At 44.1% G+C, this 23,458-nt stretch overlaps 1 protein-coding gene across 2 annotated transcripts in view; it reads right to left on the reverse strand.

Annotated features, from left to right (window-relative positions):
• Positions 1–1,970: 1,970 nt before the first annotated feature.
• The window catches only part of eme1 (essential meiotic structure-specific endonuclease 1), a 50,008-nt gene continuing 28,520 nt past the window's right edge, over positions 1,971–23,458 (reverse strand). For both annotated transcript variants that reach the window (XM_072242016.1, XM_072242017.1), the window contains exons 7-9: positions 21,323–21,438; positions 20,369–20,558; positions 1,971–3,328 (exon numbers count right to left, since the gene is read on the reverse strand). In XM_072242016.1, the coding sequence (XP_072098117.1) occupies positions 3,161–3,328; positions 20,369–20,558; positions 21,323–21,438 (474 nt within the window). In that variant the 3' untranslated portion in view covers positions 1,971–3,160. The remainder of the gene's footprint in view (positions 3,329–20,368; positions 20,559–21,322; positions 21,439–23,458) is intronic.

The raw sequence follows: 23,458 nt of genomic DNA on the forward strand, positions 1-23,458 counted from the left end.
GACAGGAGGGGGAGGGATGGAGCCAAGAGCTGGACAGTTGATTGGCAAAAGGGATATGAGAGGATCATAGGACAGGAGGCCCAGGGAGAAAGAAAAGGGGGAAGGGGGGGGATAAAGCCCAGAGGATGGGCAAGGGGTATAGTGAGAGGGACAGATTTTAATGCCAATTTTATTTTAATGCCAATGTGACAATCAGAGCAAAAACTACTGGACTGATCAATGTCTACGTACCAGTGAATGACCTCAATTGCACCTTTGAATCACCTGAGTTGAAAAGTAAAAGGCACATCCAAACTTCAGGTTGAGATATTATAAGTGTTGCTTACTTCGATGTACTTGTGTTAATTTTGGATAATAATAATAAAAAGATTTGAAAAGAAGAGTACAGATAAAATTCACAAGGATGTTGTCACGTCTGGGGGATCTGAGTTACAAGGAAAGATCGAATTAGTTAGGACTGTATTCTTTAGAGATTGAAAGGAAATTTGAGAGGTATACAAAATTACGAAGGATATAGATAGGATAAATGCAAGCAGGCTTTTTCCACTGAGGGTTGGATGAGTTAAGGATGAAAGGTGAAGTTTAAGAGGAACATGAGGGGAAATTTCTTCACTCAGAGTATTGTGAGTTAGGAATGTCAGGACAAGTGGTGCATGCAAGCTCGATTTTAATGTTTAAGATAAGTTTGTTAATAGGGATATGGTCCCGGTGCAGATCAATGGGACTAGGCAGTTTTAATGGCTTTGGCATGGACTAGATGGGCCAAAACGCTTGTTGCTGTGATGTACTTCACTATGACTCAATATACACTCAATGGCCACTTTACTAGGAACGCCTGTACACTGCTTGTTAATGCAAATATCTAATCAGCTGTTCATGTGGCAGCAACTCGATGCATAAAGGCATGTGGACATGGTCAAGAGGTTAATTTGTTGTTCAAACAAGCATCAGAATAGGGAAGAAGTGTGATTCAAGTGACTTAGAACATGGAATGACTCTTGGTGCCATATGGGGAGATTAGAGTACCTCAGAAAGTGCTGATCTCCTGGGATTTTCACACACAACAGTCTCTATAGTTTACAGAGAATGGTGCGAGAAACAACGAACATCCAGTGAGCAGCAATTGTGGGTGAAAATGCTTTGCTTATAAGATCAGAGGAGAATGGCCAAACTGGATTAACTTAAATAACCATGCGTTACAACAGCACTGTGCAGAATAGCATCTCTAAAACATAACACATTGAACTTTGATGGGCTACAGCAGCAGAAGACCCTGAATGTACACTCAGTAGTCACTTTATTAGTTATGTCCCGTACCTAATAACGTTGCTATTGAGTGTATAATGCTAGTCTGATCTTTGCATTTGAGCTGTACCCCTTGTACTCTTAAATTCTTGTGTGTGTGAATTAGTTTTTGCTCAGGTATGCAATTGGAAACTTTGTACCTCAGCTCTTAGGGTAAGTACAAAATAAGGTTATGCACACTAATTGCTGGAGGAACTTAGCAAGTCGGGCAGCATCTATGGAGGGAAACAAACATTTAAATTTTTGAGCTAAGACTTCATTAGAAGTGGAAGGAAAGGGAGGGGGACAGAAGTCAGAAGAAGGTGGGGGCTGAGGAAAGAGTACAATAGGCAGGGTCTCAGCTTGTAATGTCGACTGCTTATTCCCCTTCATAAATGCTGCCTGACTTGTTGAGTTCCTCCAGCATTCTGTGTGTGTTTCTCAAGATATCTAGTATCCACAGAATCTCTTGTATTTACAAAGAGTCCCGGGCTAGGTATACAGATTAGCATTCACAGATCTATGTCTCTCTGGTGAGGTATTATTTAGGGTACATATTAAAATATCTTTACACTTCGTCTCCTTGAATCAGACGAAGTTAAAGTACAATGTAAATAAATGAGTCCAAGACCATAGTTTTGTTTAAACAAAATTAGATGAAGTTATTTCCAATGGCACAATGATCTGTAATCAAAGAACACAATTAAATATAATTAGCCAAATAATGCAAAGAGTTGTGGAGTATTGTATTTTACTCAAATTATGATCTGGGGTGTACAGCTCTAAAAAATAATGCAAGTAAATTCAATGGTAACATCTGAAATGGAGCTAGTATATAGTTAAAGGGTATGGGGAAAGTGGAGATTGAGAGAATCTTTCAGAGCTTGCAAAGACACTAAGTGCTGAATTGTCATCATCTACATTACAAATTGATATAGTAAATGGTACAGTAATTATCCAAAGGGTCCTTAAACATATGTAATCCTCATCCTGACTGAGAAGATATCCTTATTAATGTTGATTTTCATTCCCCCCACATTCTTCATGAAAACCTCATCCTTACTTGGTCAGTTCATTAATTTTAAACTATCTAACTCAAATAGTTATTCTTTACTTTTTACTGTGATAGGCGAAGGAATAAATAAAAGACAGATGTGAAGGCACCACAGTCAAGTCCTTATCTGGTGCTCACCCACACTTTCCATCAGGAACTGACTGGATAACTATCAAGAATAGCCCATATTCTATGCTCCACAGGCAATCAAAGAGCTTCACTTGCTGCAATGTCCAAAATCAACCCACATGCAGGGTTGAGTAGTCTTGAGGGAATATTTCACCCATAGTGACATTGGACTATGGGTGAAATATTCCCTCAAGACTACTCACCAGGCCTTTGAAGCTTCAGTTATCAAACAGTCTCAACCTTATACACAAGTTAGAGTAACGTAACAGAATTAAGAGTGTGCAGATTCCAATTCTACTGCCTGACAATTTTTCGTCACATCAATACGGGAGGACTCTCATACTTCGTGAAAGTCTTAGTAAAGTCTTCACCCATGGCGTCATTATTAAATGTAGTGTGAGTTATAAAGAAAGCTTAGTTTTTGCTCCCTCACACTCTTGTGTTCTGAAATTATCAATATGGAGTGAATGTTTTTAGAAACCAGAAACACTCACACCAGTCTATCAGAATTACATTTTTCAAACCCTCCATTAAGATAATCAGTTACATATTGCTTATATCCTCGGTCCTGTGTAACACCACTGCCACAACGGTAACTTGGTCCAGTAGCCAATTTGACTGATGGCTCAGGCACAGGAAGAACGAGGAATATCGATGGTTCATGGAAACATTTTGGAAACTTTTACTGCTGCATTACTCAAGGAAACTTTCTGGTTCCAAGGAATTCATCAGCAAATAGACCCGTTTTGACAGCTCTGGTCCAATTCTTCGTGTTGTTGAAGTTGTTCCTTCTCCACGGCGAACAAGAATGTCAGCAAGCAGCTGCTCCTTCTCCTGTTCAGAAGTACATTCCTGGTATGCCTGGACAGAAAGAAAACAAGAACTTAGTAGTATTGTGTTGTAATCAGTTACAGAAAAATTATCCAATTCAGCAATATTGTTCTTTCAGGTATATCCCAACAAGAAAATACAAAAGATTACCAACACGAGAAAGAAGAAACGTATTTCACCTTGAATGAACTTGAATAACATACAAAATGAAAATATCACACTGTTAGCCAGGACTGTAAAAAATACATACTGTACCAGTACAGATAAATTTTACTGTATACAGACACAAATTCTACTCTTTGCTGAAGTTTGGAGCAAACACTGCACAATGAGAGATTACAAGTCCAGGGAGGCCTACATTTGCCGTTATCTAATACACGAGTGGGTAGACTGCTATTGAAAACATCCATCAATTTGCAGAACATTTCAACACAAAACAATGGGACAGACTGTACTCGGTATCTCACCATAGTAAAAAGCACCTTTCACTTTTTTGTTTAAACAATGTTTCTATATAGCAATAAACTACATTTGTTTAAATGTTTTACTGGCAATTAAAAGCATACTTAATACTAAGAAAAATGACTCTAGCTAAATTTTGCTTGTCATGAAGCTCAATGCTAGACTGCAGCTAGTATACCAGTCACAACCTTCACAAAGCTGAGCCCACAAAAGTGAAGTCCTTTCGAGTCTGTACACTTGCTGGATTTACTGAAGAATCCCTCAGCGGACAGAACATCAGCTGTCTAACCTCCAGCATGTTCTGTACTTCTGTGCTACAAGGTGTGCTGAACTGCAAATGGCACAGGGACTGCCACTCACAAAACAGGATCTGACGAAAATGCTGGAAACATTCAGCAAGTGGGGCAGCATTTGTGAAAAGATACACAGACTTAAAGTTTCTGGTTCAAGACCCTTCATCAAAGCTGGAAGAGGTAATAAAGAGCAGTCAATGCAGACTGGAGTGATTGCTTTGTGGAGCGGGCCTGAGCTCACTGTTACTCTCTACACCATTCCCACTCAAACCTGACGGTGGCCTTGTGCACTGTTACAACGTGGCCTCATGCAACAACAATAGACAATACTGAATCCTCCAACATTAGGTTACTCACTCTGCTGTCTGTACCGGAACTGGTCATTTCTGCCACTCATTCATCTGTCAATTTGGCATTTGCACAGCCTGACCAGCAGAACACCTCACACCTTGTTCATAACACATGCAAAGAACCATACCTCATTTGACCAGGTCTCACCACACCACAGACATTCCTTGGCCTTATTCATTCTTCCCAACACATTTGTTACAACTTACCTTTAGCTCATTAACACTGATGAAAGGTCTCGACTTGAAAAGTCCACTGTTTATTCCCCTCCAGGGATGCTGGTTCACCTGTTGAGTTCCTCCAGTGTTTTGTGTTAACTTCCTTTCCCAGTTCTGATGAAGGGGCTCCAATGTGAATGTGAACTGTTCCCCTTTCCATAGACGCAGCCTGACTTGCTAAGGTATCTTATATACCTAGTTATATATCTAGTTGATTTCATCCAGGAACACAGTCTCATTGCCGCCAACACACAATTCAAGAAGCAAACTGGTAAACTGTGGACATATGAAAACAGAGTCTCCATCTACATGAAACAGCTCGATTACATCCTTGTAAGAACAAAATGGTGTAATTGTGTGATCAACACAGAAGCTTACAGCACCTTCAACTCGGTCAGTTCTGATCACACAGTAGTGTCAATGCAAATGAGACTGAGCCTGCGGCAACCCAAAGCCACAGATCCCAAGGAGAAGATAGACTGGAAGGCATTCTCCTCACAACCTGTTCTTCAAGCTCAGTGCACAGTGGAGGTGAGAAATTGCTTTGGCCCACTGGAAAGGGGGAGGAAGAGACTGCCACCGACCGCTATCAACGGCTCATAGATGCACACACAGATGCAACAAAGAGTTTGCCTACTGTGAAGTGAATCAAGAAGAGTCGGATCTCGAAACATCCTGATGTCGTCTCAGCAATAAGTGTGGTCAACGCTTGTCATGCCGAACTTAGAAGAAGCGAAACAGAAGAGCTAAGAAACAAGCTCAAGGCAGCAAAGAAGAATCTCTTTGCCACCTATGACCGACTGAAGGAAGAGGAACTAGCTGAGAGGATTAGAAAGATAGAAGCAGCTAATGAAGACATGCAGCATGGAGAAGCATGGCACCTAGTCAAAAAGATCAGTAGACGGAAGAAGTCCCCATTAGGTCAAATAAGTGGTAAAACAGCAGAGGACCGTGTCCTGACATGGTTTACCCACTTTAAAAACCTGCTGGGAAGCCCTCCAACGATCACGGAAGAAGAAGAAGAGGACATACACATATGTCGACATCAGTGACGGCCCATTCACCATTGAGGAACTGAGGAGGCCAAACATGCACTCAAACAGGGCGGGAGCCCTGGACCAGATGGGACACCATCAGATGTCCTGAAGAACTGCGACCTGGACGACATCTTGCTGGACATGTGTAATACGGCACTGATGAAAGGTGACAAACCAGAACAGTGGTCACTCTCAAACTCTCAAACATTATCCCAGTCCCCAAGTCTGGATCCCTCACGAAGACAGATAACTACCGTGGTATCAGCTTGACCTGCATCTTAGCAAAGTTATACAATCGGATGATCTTGAACAGGATTCGCACCGCCATTGACCCTAAGCTAAGATTAAATCAGAATGGTTTTCGGCAGAAGCGCACACAGTAATGCAAATACTTGCTCTTCGTAGGATCATTGAGGAAGTCAAGAAGAACAACCTACCAGCCGTGCTTACTTACATCGATGTTCGCAAAGCTTTTGACTCCATTCACCGAGGTAAAATGCTGAAGATCCTGAAAGCTTACGGAGTGCCAGACCATCTACTGAGAGCAATAGAGCCCAGCTATACCAAAACCATGGCGAAAGTTGTATCACCAGACAGAGAAACAGCAGTGTTCGAGCTCCTAGCTGGTGTGCTGCAAGGAGACACTCTGGCACCCGACATCTTTATAATCGTCCTTGATTACGCTCTGCGTCAAGCTACCAAAGATCATGACAAGCTTGGTTTTACCATAAAACCAGGACGAACCAAAAGGGTCAGACAAGTTACACTCACCAGATCTTGATTTTGCAGATGACATAGTCCTGCTCTCTGACCAGATGGAGGAAGCACAGCAGCTACTGACAAAAGTGGAAATAGAATGCAATAAAGTTGGACTTCACCTAAACGCTAAAAAGACAGAGTACATGGTGTTTAAATGCGACGAAGGTATTCTCAAGACCGTAAGGAATGATACCATTATGAAAGTCTTTGACTACAAGTACCTCGGGTCAAGAATGATGAGTTTGGAGAAGGACATAAAAATATGGAAGGCGCTGGCGTAGAGGGCTATGATTGACATGAAGGAAATCTGGAAGTTGAACCTGACCAGAGGGCTTAAAAAGAGGATTTTCATAGCAGTCATAGAGTCCATTCTCACGTACGGATGCGAGACGTGGACACTCACCAAAACAATGCAAGTCTCTAGATGGTTGCTATACACGAATGCTCTGGATGGCTCTTGATGTGAGTTGGCAACAGCACATGACGAACGTTGAGCTCTATAACAACCTACCGATGCTGTCCACTAAAATCGAGGTGAGAAGACTGCAACTAGCAGGGCACTGTCTACGCCACCCCAAGCTACCTGCCAGCCTAGTCATCATATGGGAGCCCAAGCACAGGAGGATGAACCCTGGGCGCCCTCCCAAGACTATGGTCAACACACTTCCTACGCGGCTAATGTAGATGAACTGAACACACTGATGAGGGAGGGGGAGAAGTGGGGAGTCCGTCATCGTGCCTGACGCTGGCCCCCTCGGCCTGAGGCGACGTCGTAGTAGTAGTAGTAGTGCTAAGGTATTTCTAAAATTTTTTGCTTTTTATTTCAGACTTCCAACATCTGCAGTTTTGGCTAATTTTTATAAGCTTGCAGTTGCATCAAGTAGATCTAAACAGGAAATTTCAGGTGAATAAAACTGCAAGCTAGGTTTAAATGTATGTTAAACTACGAAAGCACCATTCAACAGATAGAGTTAAGCGATCTCATGACCAATTTATCAGTTCAAAGCTTTGCAATTCTTTAATCTCATGAACAGCTAACCAATTTAATAGAAAAAAAAAAGAGATTGGATATGCTGACAACAGGAATTCTGCAGATGCTGGAAATTCAAGCAACACACATCAAAGTTGCTGGTGAACGCAGCAGGCCAGGCAGCATCTCTAGGAAGAGGTACAGTCGACGTTTCAGGCCAAGACCTTTCGTCAGGACTAACTGAAGGAAGAGCTAGTAAGGGATTTGAAAGTTGGAGGGGGAGGGGGAGATCCAAAATGATAGGAGAAGACAGGAGGGGGAGGGATGGAGCCAATAGCTGGACAGGTGATTGGCAAAAGGGGATACGAGAGGATCATGGGACAGGAGGTCCGGGAAGAAAGACAAGGGGGGGGGGAACCAGAGGATGGGCAAGGGGTATATTCAGAGGGACAGAGGGAGAAAAAGGAGAGTGAGAAGGAGAGTGAGAGAAAGAATGTGTGTATAAAAATAAGTAACAGATGGGGTACGAGGGGGAGGCGGGGCATTAGCGGAAGTTAGAGAAGTCGATGTTCATGCCATCAGGTTGGAGGCTACCCAGACGGAATATAAGGTGTTGTTCCTCCAACCTGAGTGTGGCTTCATCTTTACAGTAGAGGAGGCCGTGGATAGACATGTCAGAATGGGAATGGGATGTGGAATTAAAATGTGTGGCCACTGGGAGATCCCGCTTTCTCTGGCAGACAGAGCGTAGGTGTTCAGCAAAGCGGTCTCCCAGTCTGCGTCGGGTCTCGCCAATATATAGAAGGCCACATCGGGAGCACCGGACTCAGTATATCACCCCAGCCGACTCACAGGTGAAGTGTTGCCTCACCTGGAAGGACTGTTTGGGGCCCTGAATGGTGGTAAGGGAGGAAGTGTAAGGGCATGTGTAGCACTTGTTCCGCTTACACGGATAAGTGCCAGGAGGGAGATCGGTGGGGAGGGGTGGGGGGGATGAATGGACAGGGGAGTCGTGTAGGGAGAGATCCCTGCGGAAAGTAGGGGGGGGGAGGGAAAGATGTGCTTAGTGGTGGGATCCCGTTGGAGGTGGCGGAAGTTACGGAGAATAATATGTTGGACCCGGAGGCTGGTGGCGTGGTAGGTGAGGACCAGGGGAACCCTATTCCTAGTGGGGTGGCGGGAGGATGGAGTGAGAGCAGATGTACGTGAAATGGGGGAGATGCGTTTAAGAGCAGAGTTGATAGTGGAGGAAGGGAAGCCCCTTTCTTTAAAAAAGGAAGACATCTCCCTCGTCCTAGAATGAATAGCCTCATCCTGAGAGCAGATGCGGCGGAGACGGAAGAATTGCGAGAAGGGGATGGCGTTTTTGCAAGAGACAGGGTGAGAAGAGGAATAGTCCAGATAGCTGTGAGAGTCAGTAGGCTTATAGTAGACATCAGTGGATAAGCTGTCTCCAGAGACAGAGACAGAAAGATCTAGAAAGGGGAGGGAGGTGTCGGAAATGGACCAGGTAAACTTGAGGGCAGGGTGAAAGTTGGAGGCAAAGTTAATAAAGTCAACGAGTTCTGCATGCGTGCAGGAAGCAGCGCCAATGCAGTCGTCGATGTAGCGAAGGAAAAGTGGGGGACAGATACCAGAATAGGCACGGAACATAGATTGTTCCACAAACCCAACAAAAAGGCAGGCATAGCTAGGATCCATACGGGTGCCCATAGCTACACCTTTAGTTTGGAGGAAGTGGGAGGAGCCAAAGGAGAAATTATTAAGAGTAAGGACTAATTCCGCTAGACGGAGCAGAGTGGTGGTAGAGGGGAACTGATTAGGTCTGGAATCCAACAAGAAGCGTAGAGCTTTGAGACCTTCCTGATGGGGGATGGAAGTATATAAGGACTGGACATCCATGGTGAAAATAAAGCGGTGGGGGCCAGGGAACTTAAAATCATCGAAAAGTTTAAGAGCGTGAGAAGTGTCACGAACATAGGTCGGAAGGGATTGAACAAGGGGTGATAAAACAGTGTCGAGGTATGCAGAAATGAGTTTGGTGGGGCAGGAGCAAGCTGAGACAATAGGTCGGCCAGGACAGGCAGGTTTGTGGATCTTGGGTAGGAGGTAGAAACAGGAAGTGCAGGGTGTGGGAACTATAAGGTTGGTAGCAGTGGACGGGAGATCCCCTGAGCGGATAAGGTCGGTGATGGTGTGGGAGACAATGGCCTGGTGCTCCTTAGTGGGGTCACGATCGAGGGGTAAATAAGAGGAGGTATCCGCGAGTTGTCGCTGTGCCTCGGCAAGGTAGAGGTCAGTACGCCAGACTACAACAGCACCCACCTTATCGGCGGGTTTAATAATAAGGTTAGGATTAGTGCGGAGGGAGTGGAGAGCACAGCGTTCCGAAGGAGTGAGGTTGGAATGGGGACAAGGTGCGGTAAAGTCGAGACAGTTGATGTCCCGTCAGCAGTTAGCGATAAAGAGATCCAGAGCAGGCAGAAGACCAGAGCGGGGTGTCCATGAAAAAGAGGAGGGTTGAAGACGGGAGAAGGGGTCATCGGTGGGGGTGGAAGAGTCCTTGCCGAAGAAGTAGGCTCGGAGACGGAGAAAGAAAAGTTCCGCATCGTGGCGAACACGGAACTCGCTGAGGTGTGGGCGAAGGGAGACAAAGGTGAGGCCCTTACTGAGAACAGAGCGTTCTGCCTCCGACAGTTGAAGGTCGGAGGGGATGGTAAAGACCCGGCACGGATGAGAGCTGGGATCAGAGGGGGGAGGGGGGAGGCTGGGGGTGTCAATGGAGAGGGGAGGGTTGGGGTGAGAGGAAGATGGAGCCTCTGAGGGCCCAGGAGTTGACGGTGGGATCTGAGGAAGACGGGGCTGCGGAGTGGTGGTGGGGGAAGGGGAGACGGGAGTCACAACAGCAGCACATAAAGACCCGGCCTGGAGTTCAAGGCTGGCGTCGCATTTGGTGGTTGCGCAATCTCTGTGAAGGTGTCCATGGTCGTTGCTGGAGTCTGGGTTTTGAATATGCCCTGAGGTGTTGGAGCCGCCGAGATCAATGGCAGAGGCCGCAATCTGAAGTTCATGCCTGCTAGCGTCGGGGCCGGCTGAGTTTGGATATGCTGAGTTTACGGTCGCTGAAATGTAGGAGGGTGAGTGGTGACCTTGAGAATCAGAAAATTGTGAGGGGCATAGTTGAGATACGCATCTTCAGACATTTTTATAAAATTAGCATGGAAACAGGCCCTTTGGGCCAAATTATTCATGCCAACCATATCTCTACCTAAACTCGTCCCACCTGCCAATGTTTGGCTCATACCCCTATAAACCATTCCAATTTGTGTACTTGTGTAAAAGTCTTTTTAAGTGTTGTTATTGTACCTACCTCACTTATTCCATACACTCTCAGGTCCCTTTAAAATTTTATCTCCTTTCCCCTTAAGTCCATGCCCTCTAGTTTTTGAATCCCAGTCCTGGGAAAAAAAACTATGTGCATTCATCGTATTTATGCCCCTCATGAGGTACACCTCTCAAGTCCCTTCTCCGCCTCTTGAGTGCTGGTGGGTAAAAACTCAAACCATTCAATGACCACTGAAATGACATCACCCACCCCAACCTTTAATGAACCTGCAGGCATGGTCACCATCGTCAGACTGGACTTCCCGGAAGTGAATCCATAGAAAGTGACCCAGATGGACTCTCCAGCTGTGTCCTCAGATCCTGCATGGGGCAGTTGGCAGGAGTATTTGCAGACATCTTTAACTTCCTTCTACTTCATTCTGAAATTCTCTCCTGATTCAAGAAGATCACTATCATCCCAGTGTAAAACAACAAGTGCCGTGTGTCTTAATGACTACTGCCCAGTAGTTCTAGTGGTTCAAATTCATGAAGTGCTTCAAAGGGTTGATAGTGGTATGTATTAAATCCGTCTTCTCAGATAACTACAAACCATAATAACTTGTCTATCACCGAAAGAGGCATTTCTCTGCCTCTACACTCATCTTTGGAACATCTGAATAACCAAGACACCTACATTAGGACTCCTATTTACTGGTCATAGTACTGTATTCAACTCCATAATTTCAAACCCATCTTCAAATTCCTAGACCTCAGACTCTGCAACTCAACTTCCTGATCAACACTAAGGACGGGCAGCAACACCTTCTCCATGATTATCCGCAGCACCTGTGTCCTACAAGGTTATGTCCTTAACACCTTACTTTATACACTCTGTGCGGCCAAATTCTGCTCTAACTCCACTTACAAGTTTGCAGATGACAAGACTGTAGTGGACCAGATTTTAAACAATGATAGTATAGGAAGAAGAAAGAGCGTAGTGGAATGATGCAAAGACATTAGCAAAATGAAGAATTTGGTCATCAACCTTAAGCAGGGTAGAGGAAGCACTACCCAGTCTCCTTGCAATTCATGGTAGAATCCTTGTACATCTCCTTTGCACTTTCCAGTTTAATGACGTCTTTCCTATAATAGGTTAACCAAAACTACACACATTACCGCAGGTACAGTCCTACAGATGTTTTGTACAACGGCAACATAACATCCCAACTTCTATGCTCAATGTCCTGACCGAAGTCACGCGTGCAAAACACCGTCTACCTTGGATATCACAACAATGTACTTGTACTACTAGGTTCTTGCGTCTACAGCACCCTCCAGGGTACTGTTGTTCACTTTGGAAGTTTGCCTTGGTTTTACCTTCCAAACCGCAACACTGTACATATCTGAATAAAACTCCATTTGCCATTCTTTGGCCCACATACCTCACCCATCAAAATCCAACAGGCTCAATAAACTGAATAGAATGGCTGGCTCTGTTATAAAATCGTAAGACCACAAAACATAGGAGCAGAATTAGGCCATTCAGCCCACCGAGTCTGCTCCACCATTCCATCGTGGCTGATCCCAGATCCTACTCAACCCCACACACCTGCCTCCTCGCCATATCCTTTGAATCCCTGACTGATCAGGAAACTATCAACTTCTGCCTTAAATATAGCTACGGACTTGATCTGTGGCAGAGCATTCCACAGATTCACTACTCCCTGGCTAAAAAAAAACTCCTCCTCACCCCTGTTCTAAAAGGTTGCTGTTTAATTTTGAGGCTGTGTCCTCTAGTTCTGGATACCCCACCATAGGAAACATCCTCACCACATCCACCCTATCTAGTCCTTTCAACACTCAGTAGGTTTCAATGAGATCTCCCCACATAGTTCTAAATTCCAGTGAGTACAGGCCCAAAGCTGCCAAACGCTCCTCATATGTTAACCCCTTCATTCCTGGAATCATCCTTGTGAACCTCCTCCGGACTCTCTTCAATGACAATACATACTTTCTAAGGTATGGGGCCCCAAAACTATTGACAATACTCCAAGTGCGTCCCGACTAGCGTTTTATAAAGCCCTAGCATTATCTCCTTGCTTTTATATTCTATTCCCCTTGAAATAAATCTCAACATTGCATTTGCCTTGTTTACCACAGACTCAACCTGTAAATTAACCTTCTGGGAGTCTTGCACGAAGACCTCTGCACCTCTGATGTTTGAACCTTCTCCTCTTTTAGCTAATAGTCTACACTGTTGTTTCTTTTACCAAAATGCATTATCATACATTTCCCAGCACTGTATTCCATCTGCCACTTTTTTGCCAATTTGTCTAAGACCTGCTGCAAACGCTTTGCTTCCTCAGCACTCCTATCCCTCCACTTTCGTGTCATCCACAAAGCCATTAATTCCATTATCGAAATCATTGACAAACAATGCAAAAAGTAGTGGTCCCACTACTGACCCCTGAGGTACACCATTAGTCACTAGCAGCCAAGCAGAAAAAGCCCCCTTTATTTCCCCTCGCTGCCTCCTGCCTGTCAGCCATTCCACTATCCGTGCCAATATCTTTCCTGTAACCCCATATGATTTTATCTTGTTAAGCAGCCTCATGCATAGCACCTTATCAAATGCTCATGAAAATCCAAGTAAATGATATCCACTGCCTCCCTTTTGTCCACCCTGTTTGTTACTTCCTCAAAGAACTCTAACAAATTTGTCAGGCAAGATTTCCCTTTACAGAAACCATGCTGTCTTTGACTTATTTTATCATTAGACTCCAAGTACCTCTAAACCTCATCTTTAATAACAGATTCCAACACTTTCCCAACCACTACAGGCTCACTGGCCTATAATTTCCTTTCTTTTGCTTTCTTCCCTTCTTAAAGAGTGGAGTGACATTTGCAATTATCCAATCCTCCAGGATCATGCCAGAATCAAGTGATTCCTGAAAGATCATGACCAATGAATCTGTTATCTCTTCAGCAACCTCTCTCAGGAATCTGGGATGTAGTCCATATGGTCCAGGTGACTTATCCAGCTTAAGACCTTTGAGTTTGCCTAGCACTTTTTCCTTTGTAACAGCAATGGCACTCATTCCTGCTCCCTGACACTCACGGACCTCTGGCACACTGGAGGCTGTTGTCGGCCAGAAGAAACTACAGTCTAATCAAGGACAGGGAAGCAGACCATATATAACCATATAACAATTACAGCATGGAAACACCTTCTAGTTCGTGCCAAATGCTTACTCTCACCTAGTCCCACCGACCTGCACTCAGCCCATAACCCTCCATTCCTTTCCTGTCCATATAGATAACCAATTTTACTTTAAATGACAATATCGAGCCTGCCTCTACCACTTCTACTGGAAGCTCGTTCCACACAGCTACCACTCTCTGAGTAAAGAAGTTCCCCCTCGTGTTACCCCTAAACTTCTGCCCCCTAACTCTCAACTCATGTCCTCTTGTTTGAATCTCCCCTACTCTCAATGGAAAAAGCCTGTACATGTCAACTCTATCTATCCCCCTTATAATTTTAAATACCTCTATCAAGTCCCCCCTCAACCTTCTACGCTCCAAAGAATAAAGACCCAACTTGTTCAACCTTTCTCTGTAACTTAGGTGCTGAAACCCAGGTAGCTTTTTAGTAAATCTTCTCTGTACTCGCTCTATTTTGTGACATCTTTCCTATAATTGGGTGACCAGAACTGTACACAATACTCCAAATTTGGCCTTAGCAATGCTTTGTACAATCTTACCATTACATCCCAACTCCAATACTCAATGCTCTGATTTATAAAGGCCAGCATACCAAAAGCTTTCTTCACCACCCTATCCACATGAGATTCCACCTTCAGGGAACTATAGATTATGGGGACACTCAGTCCTCGTTTATTGTCATTTAGAAATGCATGCATTAAGAAATGATACAATGTTCCTCCAGTATGATATCACAGAAACACAAGACAGACCAAGACTAAAACTGACAAAAACCACATAATTATAACATATAGTTTCAACAGTGCAAAGCAATACTGTAATTCGATAAGAGCAGACCATGGGTACGGTAAAAAAAGTCTCAAAGTCCCAATAGCCCCAACTTCTCACGCAGACGGTAGAAGGGAGAAACTCTCCCTGCCATGAGCTTCCAATGCCGCAAACTTGCCGATGCAGCATCCTGGAAGCACCCGATCACAGTCCGACTCTAAGTCCACCCGAAAACTTCGAGCCTCCGACCAGCCCTCCAACACCGAGCACCATCTCTGCTGAGCGCTTCGACCCCATCCCCGGCCGCCAAGCACAAGCAAAGCCGAGGATTTGGGGCCTTCCCCTCCAGAGATTTCAGATCACACAGTAGCAGTGGCAGCGAAACAGGCATTTCAGAAGTTTCACCAGATGTTCCTCCGTGCTCTCACGTCTGCCTCCATCAAATCAGAATTGTGCACGGCATCTTCCTTGACAGATAACAGATATTCATCACCGGAGAGGCCGCGCGCGCTGCGTCGCGCCACCATCTCCTCCTCCTCCTCATGCACCATTATTCTGAGATCCCTCTGTTCTACTGTATTCTTTAATGCCCTACCATTTACCATGTATGTCCTATTTTGATTAGTCCTACCAAAATGTAGCACCTCACACTTATCAGCATTAAACTCCATTTGCCATCTTTCAGCCCATTCTTGTAACTGGCCTAAATCTCTCTGCAAGCTTTGAAAGCCTACTTCATTATCCACAACGCCACCTATCTTAGTACCATGCAAACTTACTAATCCAATTTACTACCCTATCATCCAGATCATTAATGTATATGACAAACAACACTGGACCCAGTACAGATCCCTGAAGCACACCACTAGTCACCGGCCTCCAACTTCCCTCAAGGTCCTAGGGAATATCCTGTCAGGACCCGGAGACTTATCCACTTTTATATTCCTTAAAAGCGCCAATACTTCCTCTTCTTTAATCATCATAGTTTCCATAACTTCCTTACCTGTTTACCTTACCTTACACAATTAAATATCCTTCTCCTTAGTGAATACTGAAGAAAAGAAATTGTTCAAAATCTCCCTCATCTCTTTTGGTTCCACACATAACTGTCCACTCTGATTCTCTAAGGGACCAATTTTATCCCTCACTATCCTTTTGCTATTAATATAACTGTAGAAACCCTTTGGATTTATTTTCACCTTACTTGCCAAAGCAAACTTGTATCTTCTTTTAGCTTTTCTAATTTCTTTCTTAAGATTCTTTTTACATTCTTTATATTCCTCGAGCACCTCATTTACTCCACGCTACCTATACTTATTGTAGATATCTCTCTTTTTCAGAACCAAGTTTCCAATATCCCTTGAAAATGATGGTTCTTTCAAACTCTTAACCTTTCCTTTCAACCTAACAGGAACATAAAGATTCTGTACCCTCAAAATTTCACCTTTAAATGACCTCCATTTCTCTATTACATCCTTCCCATAAAACAAATTGTCCCAATCCACTCCTTCTAAATCCTTTCGCATCTCCTTAAAGTTAGCCTTTCTCCAATCAAAAATCTCAACCCTGGGTCCAGACCTATCCTTCTCCATAATTATATTGAAACTAATGGCATTGTGATCACTGGACCCGAAGTGCTCCCCAACACATACCTCCGTCACCTGACCTATCTCATTCCCTAACAGGAGATTCAACACCGCCTCTTCTCTAGTTGGTACCTCTATGTATTGCTGCAAAAAACTATCCTGCACACATTTTACAAACTCCAAGCCATCCAGCCCTTTTACGGTATGGGCTTCCCAGTCTATGTGTGGAAAATTAAAATCTCCCACAATGACAACCTTGTGCTTACTACAAATATCTGCTATCTCCTTACAAATTTACTCTTCCAATTCTCGCTCCCCAATAGGTGGTCGATAATACACCCCTATAAGAGTTACTACACCTTTCCCATTCCTCAATTCCACCCAAATAGCCTCCTTAGACGAGCCCTCTAATCTATCCTGCCAGAGCACCACTGTAATATTTTCTCTGACAAGCAATGCAACTTGTCCCTCCCATTCTATCACACCTGAAGCAACAAAATCCAGGAAAATTTAGCTGCCAATCACACCCCTCCTGCAACTACGTTTCACTAATAGCTACAACATCATACTTCCAGGTATCAATCCATGCTCTAAGCTCATCCACCTTTCTTACAATGCTCCTAGCATTAAAATAAATGCATTTAAGAAATTTTCCACCTCTTACTCTGTTTATCATTAACCGTGCAAACAACTTCACTATCTCCTTTTTCTTCCTTCTCCCCTACATCTGTTCCTACACTCTGGCTCCCCTCCCCCCTTGTATCTAGTTTAAATCCACTGGAGCCTCTCTAGCAAACCTACCCCTCCAGTTCAGATGTAAACCGTCCCGCCAGAACAGGTCCCACCTTCCCTGGAAATCTGCCCAATTATCTATAAATCTGAAGCCCTCCCTCCTGCACCATGTCTTCAGCCATGTGTTGATCTGCGCTATCTCACTATTTCTAAACCCGCCTGCACATGGCACTGGAAGCAATCCTGAGATTGCTATCCTGGAGGTCCTGTCCTTTAACTTGGCACCTAACTCCCTGAACTCACCTTTCAGGATCTCCTCACTCTTCCTACCCACGTCATTTGCCCCTACATGGATCACGACATCCGGCTGCTCACCTTCCCTCTTGAGAATACTGAGAACTCGATCCGAGATATTGCGGACTTTAGCACCAGGGAAGCAACAGACCATCCGGGATTCTTAATCTCTTCCACAGAACCTCTTAGCTATCCCCCTAACTATCGAATCCCCTATCACTACTGCTCTCCTCTTTTCCCTCCTTCCCTTCTGAGCTGAGGGTCCAGTCTCGGTGCCGGAGACGCAACCACTGCAACTTGTCCCTGGCAGGTCGTCCCCATCAACAGTATCCAAAACGATGTACGTATTATTGGTGGGAACGGCCACAGGGATGCTCTGCTCATTCTGTTTACTCCCCTTCTCTCTCCTGACAGTCACCCAACTACCTGTCTCCTGAATCTTAGGGGTGACTATCTCTCTGCAACTCCTGTTTATCTCTGCCTCCCTGCCTCCCAAATGATCCAAAGTTCATCCAGCTCCAGTTCCCTAACTCGGTTTGTCAGGAGCTGCAGCTGAATGCACCTTTTACAGGTGTAGTCATCAGGGACAATTGTGCTCGCCCTGACTTCCCACGTACTGCAAACGGAGCACTCAACTGCCCTAACTGCTGCCTCCATCACCTACTCTTAAGGTAATTAAATTAATTAAAGGAACTTACCTGGCCTTACCTCACTTGGAGTGAGCTCTGTTAACCTGCTCGCTTTTTATCTCTCCCGTTGCCTCACGGTCCAACTTTCACGTGCTTGCGCAATCATGCCCCATTCAACCGCTGAAGAAATGACCCAGTTCTCTTTGTTTCCCCCATTTTGTGGACTCTGAACAGTTTCTTGCTCTTGGATAATCTAATCAGAGCAACTGAATGTGGACACAGGAAGCTTCAGGTAATGATCTGCTAAACTTGAGACCATTCTCGAACAAATAGTTATTCGTTTATGTAAAGAGCATAGACTCTGAGGCTACGTCCACACTAGACCGGATAAATCCGTAACTGAAGCTTTTTCTCTTCGTTTTGACCCTCCATCCACACTGAAACAGTGTTTTCCTCCCCTGAAAACGGAGCTTTTCTAAAATGCTCTGCAGAGTGTGTAAATCTGAAAATGCCAGTTGGGCGGTGCAGTGTGTACAGGGTAACCGGAGCTTTTTAAAAACGCTGTCATGACGTGCCCGCACAGATATATAGTGGCAGCAGCGTGGCATTTCATTGTTTTCCTGAACGCAACCTCCAACACCACAACAACAATATCTGACAATAGATGTGTAACAGCCTAATGTAACATTGTATGGAAATACAAGATAATACTGATGCAGACATGTTTTATACATTTAACAAGGTGCTTTATTAACGTATTGCTTGTGGAACTATTCAATAGATGCAATTGTCACTTTTGCGCAGTAACTCGTTTTATTGCATGTTAAATACAGCAAAGTAATACAAAGACATGGCAAAAGTAAAGGCAAACAAATGAGGTAACAGCAAATTTCACTTTTGCCCAGTAACAAGCCTTACTGCATTTAGTTGTAGTTGTTGTCCCTTTCATCGGTGAAGAGACAATGGCTGTAGGAAATGTTTCCAGGGTGACCCCTCTGTGGGAGTGGGGAAGATGTTGGTGGGGCCACCCAGGGGTCTGTGTGTCCACATGTGTAGCTATTGTAGTGGCTGTGAGGCTGGTATTGTGGCGGTGAAAAGTACTGGGGGTAGCCATCATATTCCTCATCATTGCAAATCCCTCTGCAACACAGTTGGTCAGTTTTTCAATGTTCGTTGTCAGCTGGGTCATACTGTCCGTGAACTCCTTGTCGGTTGCCTCCATACGCTTCAGTATTTGTTTTTCAGTTTTAAGTCCTCCTGCGCTAGAGCCAACAGCTGTCTGTCGTTTGGCAACTTCCTTTTAAGTTTTTCTAGTCTGTAACTGGACAAACGCGCACCAAGTCTTTCGTTTGGCAATTTCCTTTTAAGTTTTTCTGGTCTGTAACCGGAAAAACGCACACCAAGTATACAGTTTCCTCTTCGCTTGTTTTCTGTAGATGTGTCCTGTGCATGTCCAGTAGGAGGAGATTCGCCCAAATATCCGTTTTTATGTAGACGGAGGTATTTTCAAAAACGCCTGGTGTGGACGCCTATCATTTTTACGCGAGACCGGCGTTTTCAAAATTATCCGGTCTAGTGTGGACGTAGCCTGAATTGATTCTTGATTCTGCGACAATCTAATCTGGGCAAATAAACCTGAGACCATTCTCAGAGGAATAGCTACAAGAGTAATCTTATTGTCCCACACCAAGTAAGACCTCCCGCTAATTGGATGGCACACATTCCACACCATCCCTTATCTTCAACAATAACCTAAACAGGCTGAAAGCAGAACAAACAGCTCTTACAGAGCTGCTACATGAAATTCCTACAGCATAACAGTAAAGACGTGAACCAGGGCATTACAGACATATAAAAAGAAGCGTTTCCAACACAGACCCCTGTGGAAAACCACTAGTCACCAGCAGCGAACCTGAAAAGGCTCCCACTCTTTGCCTCCTGCCAATCAGCCAATGCTCTATCCATACTAATCTGTTTCCTGTAATACCCCGCTTGTTAAGCAGCCTCATGTCAAAGGCCTTCTGAAAACCATCCTTTGTCTACCTTGCTTACCATTTCTTCAAAGAATTCCACAGATTTATCAGGCAAAATTTTCCCTGAAGGAAACCAGGCTGACTACGGCCTATTTTATCATGAGCCTCCAAGTACTCTGTAACCATATCCTTAACAATTGACCCCAACATCTTTCCGACCAATCTGCCATAGTTTATTCGTTTGTTATGTGCCGTGTCATATGACGTGGGCGATCATGGTCTTTCCATAACCCTGATTGTTTTTAGCAAATTTTTCTGCAGAAGTGGTTTGTCATTGCCTTCTTCTGGGCAGTGTCTTTCACAGTACGCATAATTTATTCACATACCCTATCTCCTAATCAACTGCTAGTAAATTCAAGAACATTGCTACTTTAATGAATCATAGCAAATTGTACCTGTGTTAGTGACCATGGTGATGGATAGGCAGACACGATAGCATTTGCCATCTCAGAGCTGACTCTATTTAATTGTTGAATCTGCTTCTTCCAAATGGTTAGGAGACCTTTTCCAGAACAATCAACCTTCACCCCTCTAGACCCATCATTCTCTAAGTAGATAGGCAATCCTTTGTTGTCTCGTGCCCTCCTGTCAAGATGAAAACAAATACTTCATCAAGCTGTACAAATTCATTCACATATGTATTCAGCTAAAAGAATGGTCACTTCTTTTACAATATCAATGTGTAAAGGCCTAAAGAGAAACTGTCTGCTGAAAATAAAAATATGTTTAAAGTGCAAGATTAAAGTTGATCAGCACAAATGCACCAGCAAAATTGGGCACCACGGTATGACACTATTACAACTTGAAGTGTTCCGGAGTTTGGAGCTCAATTTCAGCACTGCTCTGTAAGGAGTTTGTATGTCCTCCTCATGGAACGTATGGCCAAAATGAAAAAATGATTTCAAAGGCCACCTCTATTATACGCACTTATTTTGTTATATACAGCACATTTAAGGATTGAGGGACCCACTGGAAATTTGCAAAGGTAATTTTAAAAGATGAGTAAATTCTTCATAGTTGATGTTCTGAGAAACTTTATTAAATTAACTGTTTAACAAAGAAACAAGAAAATAATTAGATACTTTAAATTACAAACTATAGCTACTGTGGATTGATCTGACACTAATAGAGGAAGAATGCTGGACTATTCTGCTGCAGGGACATTGTAGTCAAACAGACCAACACTTTTATTCCACATCAGGAGACAGAAACCACTTTCTTACATAGTGTACTTCCATTGCCCGCTGCTTTTGAGCCACTCAGAAATTACTTTGCTTCCTACGGAAGAGTTTTAGATTTATGAAAATGTACAGATGCTAAACTTCTTTTGCTGTTATCTAAGAACTTACTTAAATGGGGCCTCAGCCACAGCTTTAGTGAACATGCTGACATAATCTGCAAACTCTTTCCATGTCTCCAAGAGTTGGACCTGAATTCCAACCGACAACTGCAAGTGCACTAGGGCCTGAAGCAAGAGAGAAAAAAATAATCTGTATAATCTAAAATCAGACTGCTTTCTTAACTTCTATTTTTTCCTGAAGTAAATTGTTTATTTTCATTAGCTTTAGATAAATGAGCTAGATCAAAAGCAATAAGCATCCAATTGATGGCAGTAACATGATGACAGAGCCCCAACATGACAAACTGCACATGTACCAAAGTAGTAACTGGATGGTGGTTAGCGTGATTTATTTTAAAAGGAAAAAAATCTACAGTTAGCCTAGTAAGATCAAAAGATTAATTTAGATTGTGATATCATCTGCTGTCTATAGTTTGTACTTCAAGTTTGCGTGGCAACATTAACCATGAATGACACAGAATAAGAGCTTGGAAGTCATGTTACAACTTTGTTAAACATTGATTAGGCCACAGCAGAGTCTTGTGTGTAATTATGTTCGCCACACCATAGGAAGGATGTGATTGCTTTGGAGAGAGTGCAGCATTGCAGTCATTAGGCAAAATTAATAAACATGAGAATATCTGCAGATGCTGGAAAAACACCATCCCCTTCTCTCAATTCCCCCGTCTCCACTGCATCTGCTCTCAGGATGAGGCTTTTCATTCCACAATGAAGGAGATGTCCTCCTTCTTCAAAGAAAGGGGCTTCCCTTCCTCCACCATCAATATTGCCCTCAACTGCATATCTTCCATTTCACGCACATCTGCTCTCACCCCATCCTCCCACCACACTACTAGAGTCCTTCTTGTCCTCATCCACCACCCCAACAGACTCCGCATCCGGCACATAATTCTCTGCAACTTCCACCATCTCCAACGGAGTCCCACCACAAAGCACATCTTTTCCTGCCCCTCACTTTCTGCAGGGATTGCTCCCAACGTGACTCCCTTGTCTATTCGTTCCTCCCCACTGATCTCCCTCCTAGCACTTATCTTTGCAGGGGGAACAAGTGCTACACCTGCCCCAACACCTCCTCCCTCACTCCCATTCAGGGCCCCAAACAGTCCTTCCTGGCGAGGTGAGACTTCATCCATAAGTCTTTTGGAGTCCTATACTACGTCCAGTGCTCCTGGTGTGACCTCCTGTATATCGGTGAGACCCGACGTAGTTGGGAGACCGCTTCGCCGAGCACCTATGCTCCATCTGCCAGAAAAAGCGGCATCTCCTAGTGATCATCCATTCTAATTCCACTTACCATTCCTATTCTGATATGTTTATCTATGGCCTCCTCCACTGTCTGATGAGGCCACACTCAGGTTGGAGGAACAACAACTTATATTCCGTCTGGGTAGCCTCCAACCTGATAGCATGAACATCGCTTTCTTGAACTTCTGGCAATGGCCCCCACCCACCCCTCTCCTTCACCATTCCCCGACCCCTTTTCCCTCTCTTACCTTATCTCCTTGCCCGTACACCATCTCCCTCTGGTGATCCTCCCCCCCCCCCACTTCTTCCATGGCCTCCTGTCCTCTTCCATCAGACTCCCCCTTCTCCAGTATCTCCTGTATCTCTTTCACCAATCAACTTCCTAGCTCTTTACTTCATCCTCCCCCTTCAGGTTTCACCTATCAGCTTGTGGTTCTCTCTCCCCTCTCCCCCACCTTTTAAATCTACTCCTCAGTTTTTATCCCCACCTGTCCTGAAGTCTCAGCCTGAAACGTCGACTGTACACTTTTCCATGGATGCTGCCTGGCCTGCTGAGTTCCTCCAGCCTTTTGTGTTAGGAGAGATTAATAACCTTGTTTTCCCTGAAGGGAGGAGGCTGAAGGAGAAACATAAAATTACTAGAGAGATAGATAGTAGGAGAGGTCTAAATTAAGAAAGCACTGATTTAAGGTGAGAGATAGAAAGTTTAGAAGAGATTTAAGGGTGATGGTTTCTTCCCTCATGCATGGAGAGCGGTTAGGGTCCAGCATGTGCTGCATAGAAGAGATGCTGGACACAGATACTCTCATAACATCTGAGAAGCATCTAAACGAGTACTTGAATTGCCAAGATGTAGAAGGATAAAGACTGTAATACATCA

Source organism: Mobula birostris, chromosome 24 (assembly GCF_030028105.1).
Source record: "Mobula birostris isolate sMobBir1 chromosome 24, sMobBir1.hap1, whole genome shotgun sequence".
NCBI lineage: Eukaryota > Metazoa > Chordata > Chondrichthyes > Myliobatiformes > Myliobatidae > Mobula > Mobula birostris.